This window comes from Miniopterus natalensis, chromosome 8 (assembly GCF_054644295.1).
Source record: "Miniopterus natalensis isolate mMinNat1 chromosome 8, mMinNat1.hap1, whole genome shotgun sequence".
NCBI lineage: Eukaryota > Metazoa > Chordata > Mammalia > Chiroptera > Miniopteridae > Miniopterus > Miniopterus natalensis.
In genome coordinates, this window is record NC_142088.1 from 4,099,142 (window position 1) to 4,113,237 (window position 14,096).

At 44.1% G+C, this 14,096-nt stretch overlaps 1 protein-coding gene across 5 annotated transcripts in view; it reads right to left on the reverse strand.

The window, feature by feature from the left end:
* DIS3L2 (DIS3 like 3'-5' exoribonuclease 2) overlaps positions 1–14,096 on the reverse strand; it is a 213,744-nt gene that overhangs the window by 57,192 nt on the left and 142,456 nt on the right. For 4 of the 5 annotated variants that reach the window (XM_087819515.1, XM_087819516.1, XM_016204664.2 and 1 more), the window contains one exon: positions 7,933–8,040. The exons of the other annotated variant lie outside the window; for it this stretch is intronic. In XM_087819515.1, coding sequence (XP_087675641.1) covers positions 7,933–8,040 — 108 coding nt within the window. The remainder of the gene's footprint in view (positions 1–7,932; positions 8,041–14,096) is intronic. 5 annotated transcript variants of the gene reach the window in all.

The window sequence follows — 14,096 nt, forward strand, 5'->3', positions numbered from 1 at the left end:
GCAGGAAGTGCAGGAGAGCCACGGAGAAGGGGCTGCAGATAGGCCCAGGAAACATAAGAGCACACTGCTAAGGCCAGTGAGGTCAGTCAGCCCCAGCCTTTCAGCCAAACTGACCTAAACCAGCTCTCAAGAGCAGACACCCAGCAAAGCAACCAGTTATTTTGTTTACTAACCTCGGGGCTCAAGTCCTTAAGATTTAAGTCGAATCCACTATTAATAACATCAAAACGCAGAACAAAAGCTGATTAAAAATAATTTTTACCATAAATAAATGATAAATGTCTTTTTTGTTTTATTTCTTGAAAATATTTTACTTTGAATTTATTTGAATCCCAAGGATTCACAGCAAATTGGCATCCGCAGTTTAGTAACTGTTACCTTGAAGTAAACTTAGGGAAGCTTCTAATTGCCTGGTGCCTTTATTAGCAAACCAGGACCCAGGGGACCAAGCACATGGCAGTTTTTCCACAGACTCCTCTGGTCCCAGGCAGCCCTTACAGGCCTGAGATAAAGCGATTCTATCACGCTGCTAAGGACCAGAGATGGGCATTCTGGGAACTTTTCCATTGCCCTCAGAATCAGTCTCTGAAGCTGCTGTCTCTCACGGGAGCTGCCTGGGGGAGATTCCCACTGCAGTGCGCAAGGATGACACGAAACCCAGCAGTGTATTTCTTTATCACACAATGCTGCACATGAACCTCAGCTCTGTGAGTTGGCGGCAGACACCATGATGACCCCGGGAAGCACACTGTTTTAGTTTTCACGTTTCATAGGATTTCCATGGGGTTGGGGGTGCTGGGGAGGGAGCGGCAGGGCTAGCATGGGAGGCAGAGGGGTGAACCTGGATTAATGAAAATATATATGACCAAGATTTTTTACTGGATGTTTAAAAAAATCTAGTGGGTGTTTTTTGTTTGTTTGTTTTTTAAATCCTTTCTGTAGCTGACCATGCCTGCTCCAGAAAGTAAGACTTTCCTGCAGCCTAAGGAAAAGTACAAAACTTCCCCACTTAGACTCCGGGTAAGATGGGCGGCCATGCAGCAGTAGTGCGATGCTGTGGGCCCTGCTCTGGCTCCTTCTAAGTCCAAGGCTTATACCACGAGAAGCCATCACTACATATAAGCCCAGCCGCAGGCTTTGACCACCCTCTTCCTCTTGCATTGAGGTTCCTCACTGGCCTGCTCTGGCTCCCTGACCCTCCCATCTATCCCCCCAGCTCCATTTCCTCCATCTGACTGTAAGAGATATTCATCAGCCACTATATCCCCGGACTAACCAACAGGGTCCACCCCCCATGGGCTCTCTTGGTCGGGTAGGGTGCTTGGATGACCACAGTCCAAGAAGTGTGGTGAGTGCTCCACAGCTGTTCCCAGTCCAAATCCCTGCACTTCCTATCTGACCTGGTTTGACAGAAGCCCCGCATCCCCTCCTGGACCCCGTGCCTACTTCACACCTGCTCTGCAGCCCCCTCATGCCAGAAGGCTTGGCTACTAGACACTGCCTCCAATAGAACCCGAAAGACCAACTGAGCCTTCAGAGTGCTCTTTCTAGTGCTGCTTTTATGACCCTCATATTTTTGAAGCTCATTAGATCAGGCAGCTTTTTATTCCTTGGGTCTGACCCTGGCAGGCACAATTCAGATTCAACGTTCTTTTCTGTTGACTCAGGTTAGTTTTCTTCTATGGGCCTTTATTTTCTATTTAGTTAAATTTTTGCAAAAATAAGCATTTATAAAAATATAAAAGTAATACGTGTTTTCAGAAAACATTAGAAAACACAAAAAAGTAGAAAAAATTACTCACAGTCTTACTACCCAAATACAACCACTACTGGCATTCTGTTTTATTTCCTTCTGGTCTTTTTCCATTCATTTTTTCCCCATGCATGTTCCCACCCCCACCAAAATATGATTGCTGGCACAGTGTCTTCACAATTCCTTCTCTGTATTTCAGATCAGGCTTGCTTCTTAACTCTTACAAAGGAACTTATTATCAGATATACAGGAGCCGTAAAAACCAAATGTAACGTGCTGAGTCCAGTTCAGATAAATCAATTGGAGGCAATCCGGGAAATGTAACTATGGACTGGATTCTGGACATGACACCAAGGTGCCAGCATATTGCTAGGTGTGCTAACGGCATTGTACTTATATAAGAAAGTGTCCAAATTTTTTAGAGTTACATATCAAAACATGTATGAGTAATGACATGATGTCTGTGTTTGTTTTAAAGTAGCAAAGAAAAAAAATGTTGACAGCAGTTGAATCTGGGAGGTAGGGGTGGTAGGGTTATTGTATGTTTGAAATTTTACAAAATAAAAATTAGAAGATTAAAGTAGCCATAGTTCACACAGTCCCACAACTTCAAAGGCCTGTTATGAAAACAGCACCCTCTGTCTCTCTCTTCTGCCTGCCCACAGGTAATCAGTTTCGCCTCACCCAGCAGGTTAGATTATTTGGGCATTACTTTCATATTTCCGTATAGCCTGCGTGATTTCCACTTCTTGATTTTTCAGTTTTAGGCATTATTCACAAACTTTTCACTAGAGAAGAGAATTTATTTTTCTTTCCACATACACTCTTCTCTAATTAAACCCACATAACTGCTCCAGGCCCTCATCCTCCCAATAAAGCTACATCATAAACTGTCGGAATTAACTATTATGGTTATGTACATGCTAAGTGTTACTTTTCTTTCCTACACAACTTTCATTTTCACTGGAATTACAACTGTCTTGTTTTAATTTGCTTGGTTTTTCCATATACTATGTACATTAATCCACCCCAAACTCAACCAACCATCTAAAACAGTGGTTCTCAAAGCACAGTCTGTAGACTCCCAGGGGTCCCTGAGATCCTTTTAGGGACCCATGCGGTCAAAACTATTTTCATAATAGTACTAAGGCATTATTTGCCCTTTTCTGTGTGTTGCCATTTACACCGATGGTACAAAAGCACTGGTGGGGAAAACGGCTGTTGCCTTGGCATGAATACAGCCATGGCAACAAGGGTACCCGCGGTCAGGGTACTCATCACCACCTCACACTCTCGGAGGGAAAGCTAGTTCACTTAAGAATGGGTTTTTTGTTTGCTTTGTTTTGTGTTTTGTTTTTTTAATCCTCACCTGAGGATATTTTTTCCATTGCTTTTCAGAGAGAGTGGAAGGGGGGGGAGAGGGAGAGAGAGAGGAACACCAATGTGAGAGAGACACATCGATTGGTTGCCTCCTGACCAGGGCAGGGGATTGAGCCTGTCCCCGAGGTATGTGCCCTTGGCCAAAATCAAACCCGGGACCCTTCAGTCTACAGGCTGGTGCTCTAGCCACTGAGCTAAACCGGCCAGGGAAAGAATGTTTTTTGATGAAGCAGTGAAAGTTATTGAGTTTATTATGTCTCAGCCTTGAGTGCTTGTTTTTATCGCTATGCTGCATGCTGAAGTAGGATGATTGTCCTGAGGAAAGCATTTATATGACTTTGAATTGTGAGCTGGGCTGACTGCCTTTTTTATGGAACACCACTTTTACTTGAAGGAACAACTGACACACAAACTATGCTTATTTGGCACTTCAAGGAAAACAACTGACATTATTTATTGCTAATGATAAAATCTGAACTTTCACAAAAATTAGAATTTTGGAAGCCTTGTATCTGACACATAATACACACATTTCCTAATATTTAAAGACTTGTCTAAGATCAGTAGTAATATTAAAAAATGTGTTTTCTTGATATCATATAATGAAATATGTCCACATTTAGAATATAGCATAACAAGCCAATCTTTCCTAAATGACCTGAATTTCTAAATACATGATAAAAAAAATCATGCATGGTTAAAAGATCCATTCAGAGTATACGATAGACCACTAGATTTTAATATAACCCAGTAAAAAATTCAACTGATATGATACTAGTATATGAGGGCTGCCATAACAACATGCCACAGACTGGGTGGATTAATCACAGATATTTCTTTCTCTCATTTATGGAGGCCAGAAGTCCAAGATCAAGGTGCCGGCTGATTCAGCTTCTCATGAGATCTCTCTTCCTTGCTTTTGGATGGTCACCTTCTCACTATGTCCTCACCTGGCTCTCTGGTTTCTTCTTATAAAGATACTAATCCCATAATTTTTATCAGGCCTCTACCCTTATGACCTCATTTAACCTTAATTATCTCCGTAAAGGCCCTACCTCGAAATATAGTCACATCAACGGTTAGGACTTCGACATGTGGATTTGGGGGGAGACGCAGGCACAATTCAGTCCATAGTAGATAGGATTCCAGATTCTAGATTGCAATTAACTTTCAAGAAATTACCATCAAATTCTGGTATAGTACAAAGATAAACAGATATCCGCGATGATTTGGAAAAAGGTATTAAAACACTCCTTTCTTTTCCAATTACATATCTGTCTGAAGCCAGATTTTCTTCACATACTTCAACTAAAAGAACTTATCCTAGCAGACTGACTATAGAAGCACATGTGAGAACCCAGGTCAATGTTTTCTCTAAGACAGATGCAAAAGAGATTTACAACAATATAAAACAAGCTTTTCTAATTTTGTTTTAGAAACAGTTATTTTCACAAAATTTTATTTATGTTAACATATAATGAATTGAATTTATTTTAGTTAAAATAAGTAAATGTTTAGAATTTAATCAGTTTTGATTTCTAATGGGGTAAGCCGTGGTAATCCACACAAAAGCTTTTTGAGGTCCTCAATCAATTTTTAGTGCAATAGATCCTGAGACCAAAAAGCTTGATAACTGCCAGACTAAATCATCTCTCAAGAAATTCAGACACACAGATATTTTAACTACTTCATTTCCTCAAAGACACCTCCCCTAGCACCTTCTGACTGCTCAATCTGCAGAAGCTGCCTTCTACACCATGTAGAGGTGTGCCCCAGCAGCTTTCTTCACCATCACCTCCGTCAGGTGCCAGCAAGTCACAGCCTGTGGGCCAAATCCAGCCTGCCACCTGTTTTTTAAGTAAAGTTTTACTGGAGCACAGCCATGCTCATTCATTTCTGAATTGTTTTCTTTACTGCTACAAGAGCAGAGTTGAGTAGTTGTGACAGAAACCAAATGGACTATAAAGCTAAAAATATTTACTGTTTGGTTCTCTACGGGAAAAGTCTGCTGACTTGTGATGTAGGTGATTATTTCACTTCTTTCCTGTGTTGGTTTATCTGTTTCCTGAGTCCTATGTTTTCCTCCTTCCTGATTTACTCCTTAATTTTGGTGAAGCATATCTTCTGGTAGCTTCTTGAGAAAGGGTATATGAGAGGTGCATATTTTTCTGAGACCTTGCATGTTTGAAAATGTCCTTTTCTACTCTCACATTTTATTGACAGCTTAGCTGAACAGAATTTTAGCATAGAAATCACAGTCTTTCAGAAATTAGAAAGCTTTGCTTCATTGTCATCTAGCTTCTAGGGTTATGATAGAAAAATCTTCAGTTAGTCTGAGATCTGATCTACTACTCTATGTGACTCCATTTTTTATTTTTATTTATTTATTTATTTTTTTAAATATATCTTTATTGATTTCAGAGAGAGGAAAGGAGAGGAAGAGAGAGAAACATCAATGATGAGAGAGTCATTGATCGAGCCCGCAAGCCGGGCATGTGCCCTGACCGGGAATCGAACCCCGATCGCCTGGATCCTAGGTCGATGCTCAACTGCTGAGCCACACCGGGCCGGGCGACTCCTTTTTTTAAATTTTGTTTAACTCTTAGAAGCCTATAGGACCTTTTCTGTGTCCCAGTGTTCTGAAATTTTAGGACAGCGTGGCTTGGGGATGATGCATCTCCACCACTGAACTGGACAGTGGTGGGAAGGACTGAATCTAGACCGTCAATCCTCCAGGGGAGGGCACTTCTTTGAATTATTTCTTTCCCTTATTTTTTTTTTGGGGGGGGGGGGTTTGTCTCTATTTCTGGAATATTTATTGAACAGATGTTGGATATCTTGGACTGGTCCTATATTTTCTTACCTTTTTTACCTCTTTCTGGGACAATTCTTCAATTTTACCTGTCAACCAGAAGTTTGAATCTTCATTTCTTCTATCGTGTTTCTAATTTCTAAGAGCTCTATTACCCCTCCCCCAAATGTTTCTTTTTAAAAGTATTTCGATCTTGTGATACAGATGTTTTCTTTTAAAAACAATTCTCTGAGGACATAAATAATCGTTTTGTTTCCCTGTAGAGTCTGTTTGTTCTAGTTGCTACTTTTCCGTTTGCTGGCTTTGGTTTTCCTGTATCGTGTTAGAGGCTTTCCTCTTGGTTGTCTCTTCACACATGAACATAAGGTACTAAAAGTCTGATTTTTTGTGAAATCCTAAAAAGCTCTGCTTGTGTGAGTGGAGCTGATTGTCTATAAGCTTTACTGCAGGGAGATACAGCTGGGCTGTTGGTTTAAAAACCCTGATGTTATTTTATCTTTAAATCAGCTTCACTACTCAGATTCCTCAGAGAAGAATTTTTTCCACCTCCCAACTCAGGGTATAGGCTCAGCTACCAGAATTCTGGGCCTGACTAGGAAAAGCAAGCTGGGACTTGGAACATTTGGTGTGCTGGTGCTCACTCAACCTCTGCTAAAGGACCACCACCATTGAGTGTGTTTGGTGTCCCCCAGTTCAAATACCCTTTACTTTATTCTGTCCAGAGAATAAATTTCTGGTATTCTTCTAAATTATGGGAGGGGCAATCCTTTAAATAAACTTTCAATCAATAGTGTTAGTCTTCTCTTCACCCACTCTCTCCCACTTTACAGAGCTACCTGGAACTGTCAGACTCTGAACTTCAGGGTTCTGCTGTGGAAATGGGGTTGTTTCTTGGCTTTCTCTGTTGCTGGCACAGGATTCAGCTTTCTCAGGACTGCTAAGTCAGTTACCACTCATCCATCTGCTTCCCAGCTTCCAAAATTTTGTTGCCGTTGTCTCCTCTCCCATTCTCTTTGTCCTTGTGGGTTTATGTCTTTTAAAAAAATCTCTTCACTGTTGTTTTAGTGAGGTTTTGGGAGGGAATGAAAGCAAGTGTGGGTATTGGATCCTCCATCTTTATTTGGAACCTCTTTATAATTAAATATCTTTTTCTTCTTTCATTTAATTTTACAGCATACACATTTACCATGTTCTTACATGGTCTTTGTAACAGCTTTAGTAACTGCATAACATTCATTGAGTCAGAACGCAGCTTGCTTAATCATTACCCTATTTTTGAGCGTGTAGAGTTGTTTCTGTTTGGGGGAGGGAACTAGTTTTTCCCAGAGCCACCGTTCATTTATCCATCTCATTTTTTCTCCTATTTGGGGAATGCTTGCTGGCATTCTTCACCTATCTGGTTTCATCACCTTCGCCTTAATGATGGCACTACCCTGTGCAAATTTAACTCATCTTTAAACCACCAGGTCATCCTGCACAACGATGCAGCACCAATCTTTCTAAAAGTACCTTTCTCATGACGCTTCAGAGGAACCTCAACCCCGACAATTCACTAGTGACTGACATTTGTGGCACCCCATAGTTTGCTTCCACCCCACCTACCAAAGTCGCCACCCTTTCCTTGAACAGGGCCTGCTGTCCTCACTGCAGCTCAGGCTGCGCGTCCTGCCATGGCCAATCCACAGTCACTCTCACTTACGCACCATCTGCTGCATTAAGCCTCCCCATGTGACTTTGCTTATACAATTGCTTCCTTCACTTGATAATAGACAAGAAACAAGCAACTCATTCCTGAAACCTTATGGCCAGTCTTGCCTTTTAAATGGACTGGCAGCTTCTCAGAGGCGGAAGATCTTACATGTTCTCTATGGTGGCTGCCCCTATATTGCCTCTACCTACCATCGTGGGACTCTAGCCCAGTGCTAGGCATACTGTGTGGGCTTAACAGGGACTCACTGAATGGAATGGACACAGTGTAAGTTGTTACCTTGCCCTCTGAAGTCAGCATCCAGATCACGGAGAAGGTCAGTTTGTCGGTCATGGGATTGAGGCTGCACAGCTCCTCACACAGTGCCCTGGGAAGCATGGGGACTACCTGCAAACAGAGAACAGGCCCATGAGCACCTTTCTCCAATCCACAGGAGCTTACACAGGCTTAGAAACAGCCCAGGCAGCAGAGTTTTGGTGAAGAGCTTGAGCTTCCAGAGAGAGCTGAAGATGGAGGAAGCTCATTCGCCAAAGACTATGAGAAAGACCACACTACATGACACTTTTTCATGAGCCTCTAAGGTCAAATAGGAATGTGGACTGAAAGGCAAGAAGAACTGGTAACAGGGAAAAAATATATTAGAGGAATGAAAAACAACTACGTTTTACTATACACTAAAACTGAAGCTCTAGACTCAAGCATGAACAAAACGGAGAAAGTTTCAGTACCACTGTGTCACGATTGAATTGCAGAGACTTTACATAAGTTCAGCCTTTGGACTATGCTCCCGCCTTCATGTTGAAGCCGTAACCCTCAATTTGTCTGTATTTGGAGGTGAGGACTTCAGGAGGTAATCAAGGTTAAAGGAGGTCATAAGGGTGGGTCCCTGGTCCTAGAGAAAGAGATAACCTCCTCCCTGCCCTGCACACACCAAAAAGGCCAAGTGAGGACAATGCTGTCTATAAGCCAGGAAGAGTCCTCCGTAGGAACCAAATTGGCTGGCACCTTCTTCTGGGACTTCTAGCTTCCGGAACTGTGAAAGAATAAGTGTGTGTTGTGTAAGCCCCGTCTATGGTACACTGTATGAGTGCCCAAACTGAGTAAGACGGGCTAAATCGAGTTTGTGGGGTACATTCTTAGATTCTTCTCCGGGCTGCATTATCAGATAATTATACCAACTGTATTTTGGTAGCAGGCTGCTCGCCCTGCAGGCTTCTAGTCCAGGGCTCAATACCTTTACAGATAGTTAGGATTTCTTCTAAGTGTGCGAGGCAGTATCTGACTGTGAATCACAAAAATGAGCATCAGAGAATGTAACTTAACTCCTGACTTCACGTGTCAGTGTTTGTCAAAAGAAAGTCACTGCAGCTAAATGCAATGTGGTACCCTGGGCTGGACTTGGAACAGAAAGAAGATGTTAGTGGAAAAACTAGTGAAATCCAAATACAGTGTGGATTTTAGTTAATAGTAATGTTCTGATGTCAGCTTCTGAGTTATAGCAAATGTACATGGTAATGTGAAGGTGATAACCATGCGGGGGTTGGGTGTGGGACCCCTCTGTCCTGTCATTGCAACTTCTCTGTAAATCTAAAATTATTCCAAAATAAAAGAGCTTATTAAAAAGAAAGCACTATTGCCCTGGCCGGTTTAGCTCAATGGTTGGAGTGTTGCCCCACAGACTGAAGGGCCCCAGGTTCGATTCTGGTCAAGGGCATGTGCCTCGGTTGCAGGCTCGATCCCAGGTGCTGGACGGGGAGCATGCAGGAGGCAACCAATTGATGTGTTTCTCTCACACTGATGTCTCTCTCTCCCCTTCCACTCTCTCTGAAAAGCAATGGAAAAAATATCCTCGGGTGAGCATTAAAAAAAAAGAAAGCCACTGTTTTTATTAATTCATTTCTGAAGTGCCATACATTTAAATATGGAAGAAAGTTATGTTAATGAACACAACCATATCTGTTCATGTAATGCTAAATATTGGAGATTGGGGTTAAGATTTTATTTGCAAAAAGGCAAACTGTCTAAAAACCAACAGAGTTCACTCATCACCAGCACAATCAGAAAAAGGAGCAAAGGCTCTGAGGGGTCTAACCTGGGGCCCACCACTTCCTGCGAACAGTGGGCATGCTAGTCTAGCTCCCTGAGTCTCCGCTTTCTTATTAGTAAAACAATATTGAAGATGCCCAATAAAAGTCTGCTCGCTGGCCGTCCAACGGTCCACCTGGTCTTTGGTCACCTGGCTCAGCCTTCTCCCCAGCCTTTGCTCTGGTGCTCCCCTCCTGCACCCCAAAGAGCCACACTGGCCTGCTCACTGCGCACCTGTCACCTGCCAGGCCTGCGCACTGCTCTAGCTCTGGTTCCCTCTTTCTGGAACCCCTGTACGGATGTTTTACACATGGTCAACTTGTGCACATCCTTTAAGATTTGGCTCATCACCATCTCTGAAGGGACTACAGAGATTCCCCCAGGCGGAGCGTGCACTGTGTTCTGTGTACTTGCAGTCCTGAGCGTCGTCACGCCATCCTTCCTGCTCTTCCATGGTACTTCCACAGCTCTAACACCCTCATCCTAATCGCCTCTGGAGGCGCCTTTCCCTCCACAAGGCCACGCCGTCTTCAGGAATGAGAACTAGCTCCTGTTCCTGCCTCTCTATCTAGCACCTGGCACAGAGCAGGCACTTCTGGTTGGCAAATGAATGACTGACTTTTGCCCAGGAAATGAATCCCCTATTTTTTCTGTTTACTGTTTACTGCATCACATAAAAGATTTTATGAAATACACAGTAGACTTCTACTGAACCATCTTTACAAAAGATTTTCACAGGCAGCTAGTATTTTATGTATAAGATAAACTGTTTTGGCTACTCTCCCCTCAAACGATGGGCACACACAGCGGCTGCCCAGGTTATCTACAAGCACTGCTTGGTCTCCTGTATCTTACACAGAAGACAATATTTTAGCATTTGCACTGCAATGTGATACCAAAGAGCCTCAGTGAGGCTCAGGAAGAAGCTAAACATTAAAACTTTTCAGGTAGTATATTATCTTTACATTTTAAAGAGTATTCCTTATAAGAAATTTTCACTAGATCTTAGGGCAGAATTCAGATGGAATTCAGAGAAAACCGTCTTTATGTCCACATAGTTTTGTAAATAAATGGTTATTTCTTTGCCTTTGAAAGGAAAATGAATGAACCACAATCACATCTGTGGTTTGGCATGTCACAGCCTCTCATAAATTGGGCTTGACTTCTGCTGGGGTCACTGGGCATGAGCTCCATGACACATGGCACTGTGTCAAGTCCAAGTCCAAAGCACAGTAGGGATCCCCGTGGGAGGTGGGACTAGGAGACAGACAGTTGCTCCTGATAAGCTTCTGCAAACATAGTCCTACTACTTCAGGGAAGATCCACCTGGACAACAGCACAGCGGCCCACACACACTCATGGCTGCGTGAGATGTCATGGTACCTGGAGAGGCTTGGGGCAGGGGGTGAGACGTAAGAGAAGAAATGTCTCTCCAGGAGCTGAGAAACTGCTGGCTGTCATTAGCATTGTGCAGACACTTATGCATCCCTGACGCCTGCAGAGTTGTCCACAGTTGAGTCCTGCCTTGTCCTCATCAGCTTCGCTACTCAGCATGGACCATGTGGATAGTTCTTTAAAGTTCTCAAGCTTTCTCATGTTCACTGTTTCAAGTCTACAAAGCCACGATCAAGTTTACATCCTGCCTTTCCTGCTTCTGCCATGCATAGCCGAGTGGGGACGGAGGTAACACTGGGCCGTGCGCAGGTGTGCCACCGAACCAGCTCACTCAGCTCCCAGCCAGCAGGGGCCAGCAGTCCTTTCACTCATCGTGGGTTAGTTTCTTCCTCTGTGCCCCTCAGACTCTATTCCAAAACTTCATTCTTCTCCTCAGACCTCCTGCCCAGTTGCCTTCTCCCTCATTCTCAGCACAAAACCTCAGCTCTTCTTCCCAGAGGAAGTGAGAACGTCAGACTCGTCTGCTCCCGAGCATCCTCCCAGCCCTTTCCTTCGGCCAGTCTCCCCAGGCTCTACCCTTCCAACTTCACCTGAGTGCCTCGATTCCCTGACACCTCACAGTGTCCCCCTGCCCAAAGCCTGGCCTGTCTGGGCATTTGATCCACCCCTCCCGCCAACGCTCCTCTCAGTCTGCTACCTGCTCCCCCGGTGTCCTACCCTCCCCGAGGACCGTAACTACAGACCGCTCTCCCAATCTCAAGAACAGCAGATGACACTCCCCTCGTCTAGCTCTCCTCCTTCACTTCACTTCTGGGCCCCCTCACTTCTCAGGTGAGGTTCTCAAACAGTCCATGCTTCCTAGTTTCATTTTCACCTTCCTTTCACTTCTCAAGCTAATATGACATTTTTAAATTGCAAAAATTACATGCTCATTGTAGAAATTCTAGGTAATAACAAACAAAAACATGAGAATGCAAAAATGTTGAGGCCCCATGGGTTGGATAAGCAATGGTAACATGCCGGTGCAGAACTTTCGTCTCTTTTCTGTGCACACATCAATGACTACGTGCCAAGTAAAACATTCCATATTATAGGCGCATGTATTTTTTGAAACACAGAGTAGCGGACGCTCTCAGGCGCTTCTCTGTGCCGGACCTCAGTGGCCTCCTCCCCTCCGCTTGGCCCCCTCAGTGTCGGTGCTCCCCCGCCATGGGCTCTGCTTTCCATTCTCTGCACATTCTCCCCGAGGGGCCCCTGCACCCCTGGGCATGCAGCTCCCACCCAACAATTCCACACTAATACTGTTCCTGGAAAAGTTCCATGCTTTTCCCAGCCGGGGCCTGGAATGCCCTCTCCATCCACTGTGTCTTCCTAGAAGTTTTCTGCTCACAATGTGAAGCACTGTTCAAAAATCAACTGCTTTATGATGCTTTTGTGGCTATTACGGAGGCTCCTCTCCTCTACAGCACTTCCTCACCTTGGGGTACAGGCAGCCCAGTGCACTGCAGTTGCTTTTACATGCCCACCTCCTTGACTTCCCAGGGCAAGATCAGCACCTCTGCCATCTTTATATGCCTGGCACCTGGCACACAGCTGGTACTTGATAAATGCTAACTGGGTGAAGACTAATAGGAAGCAGGAAAGGGAGGGGCTTAGAAGGTGTTAAGTGTTCTTAAGCACGTTTCAGAGCCAGGATCAAAATCGGGCCAGGGTAGAGCTTAAAAGCTGGTCATGGTTAAAAAGGGACAGTGAGGATAGGACACAGACTTTCTAAGCATTCTGGACTAGGGCTTAAGAGGGCTGAGAGAAACTGATCATTTAGGTAAATACACCACTGCCCAAGGCAGCTGGGTGGGGGTACCAACGAGACTATAAAATCTTATATTAGCCTCAGAGAGCAGAAACATCTGCTAAAGCCACAGCGGGCAGGCTGGCCAAGTTCAGCAACGGGTTAGCCAGGACAGCCCTGTGACCAACAGAAAGGGCCACAGAGGGGAAGAATCAATCAGCTAGGCAAGGAGGAATGGGAGGGCCTAGCAGCGACAAAGGGGCCAGCTGTCAACAACCCACTGGGGTTCCCTAGCGCAGGGAGGGGCTTCAGAGGCCTCTTCTGCCCCCTCGGCTCAGGCCACCGCTGGCTTCCAGGCCTCCTCGCGCCCTCAGTGCCCATTGGCGGCCTGAGCCTGAGCACTTGACGAGCTTTCTCCCTTCCTCTCAGGACTTCGAGGTTTGAGCAGTAAGGTGCACTCAGCTAGCTTCCCACTCGCACGCGCAAACAACGCGAAGGACGGAAATCGCTCACTTGCCAGCAGCATCGCTGTTTAAAGAGTTTTCTTTTTCACATCACCACTTCCATGAACCCCACATCTGATCAAGTCTGTGTTGCACAGTTTGACATTAACAAAGCATCAACATTCTGACAACCTGCTGGGGTCAGAAAGGAACATCTTAAAACTCTTTGGCCTCCACATGAGGACGGGCTTCCAATCCCGATCTTTGATCTCTATTATAAAGCAGTACCAATAAAATATCGTAGAGATTTATGGGCGAACTTTCATTTGAGCTGTTTCACACCTAAAATAACACAAGTGCTTGGGCCAATAGGCAGAAATTTTCAGTTTAGGTTTCAACTGTTTAGGTTTTCTTTTACTTTTAAAACCCAATTCACTTATTAAAAAAATTACCTTAAGTTTTACAATTACATTGTATTTTCTTCTCAGAGAAGACAGTGGGAGAGAGTGACTGGGTAGATGGTATGTCCTTCTGAGGACAGGCCCAAGTCAGGGCAAACCACTAGTCCCTATCCTAACAGCTATCTATCTTTTGTCAAAAAAGGTGGTTTTTCAAAGGATTCAAATGGACAATTTTTAAATTTATCTTTCCTCCTGGGTATACCCTAGTGTTAACAAGAGTAACCAAATATTTATTTCTGAAAATAAAATCCCAACAGGAAGAATTTCATG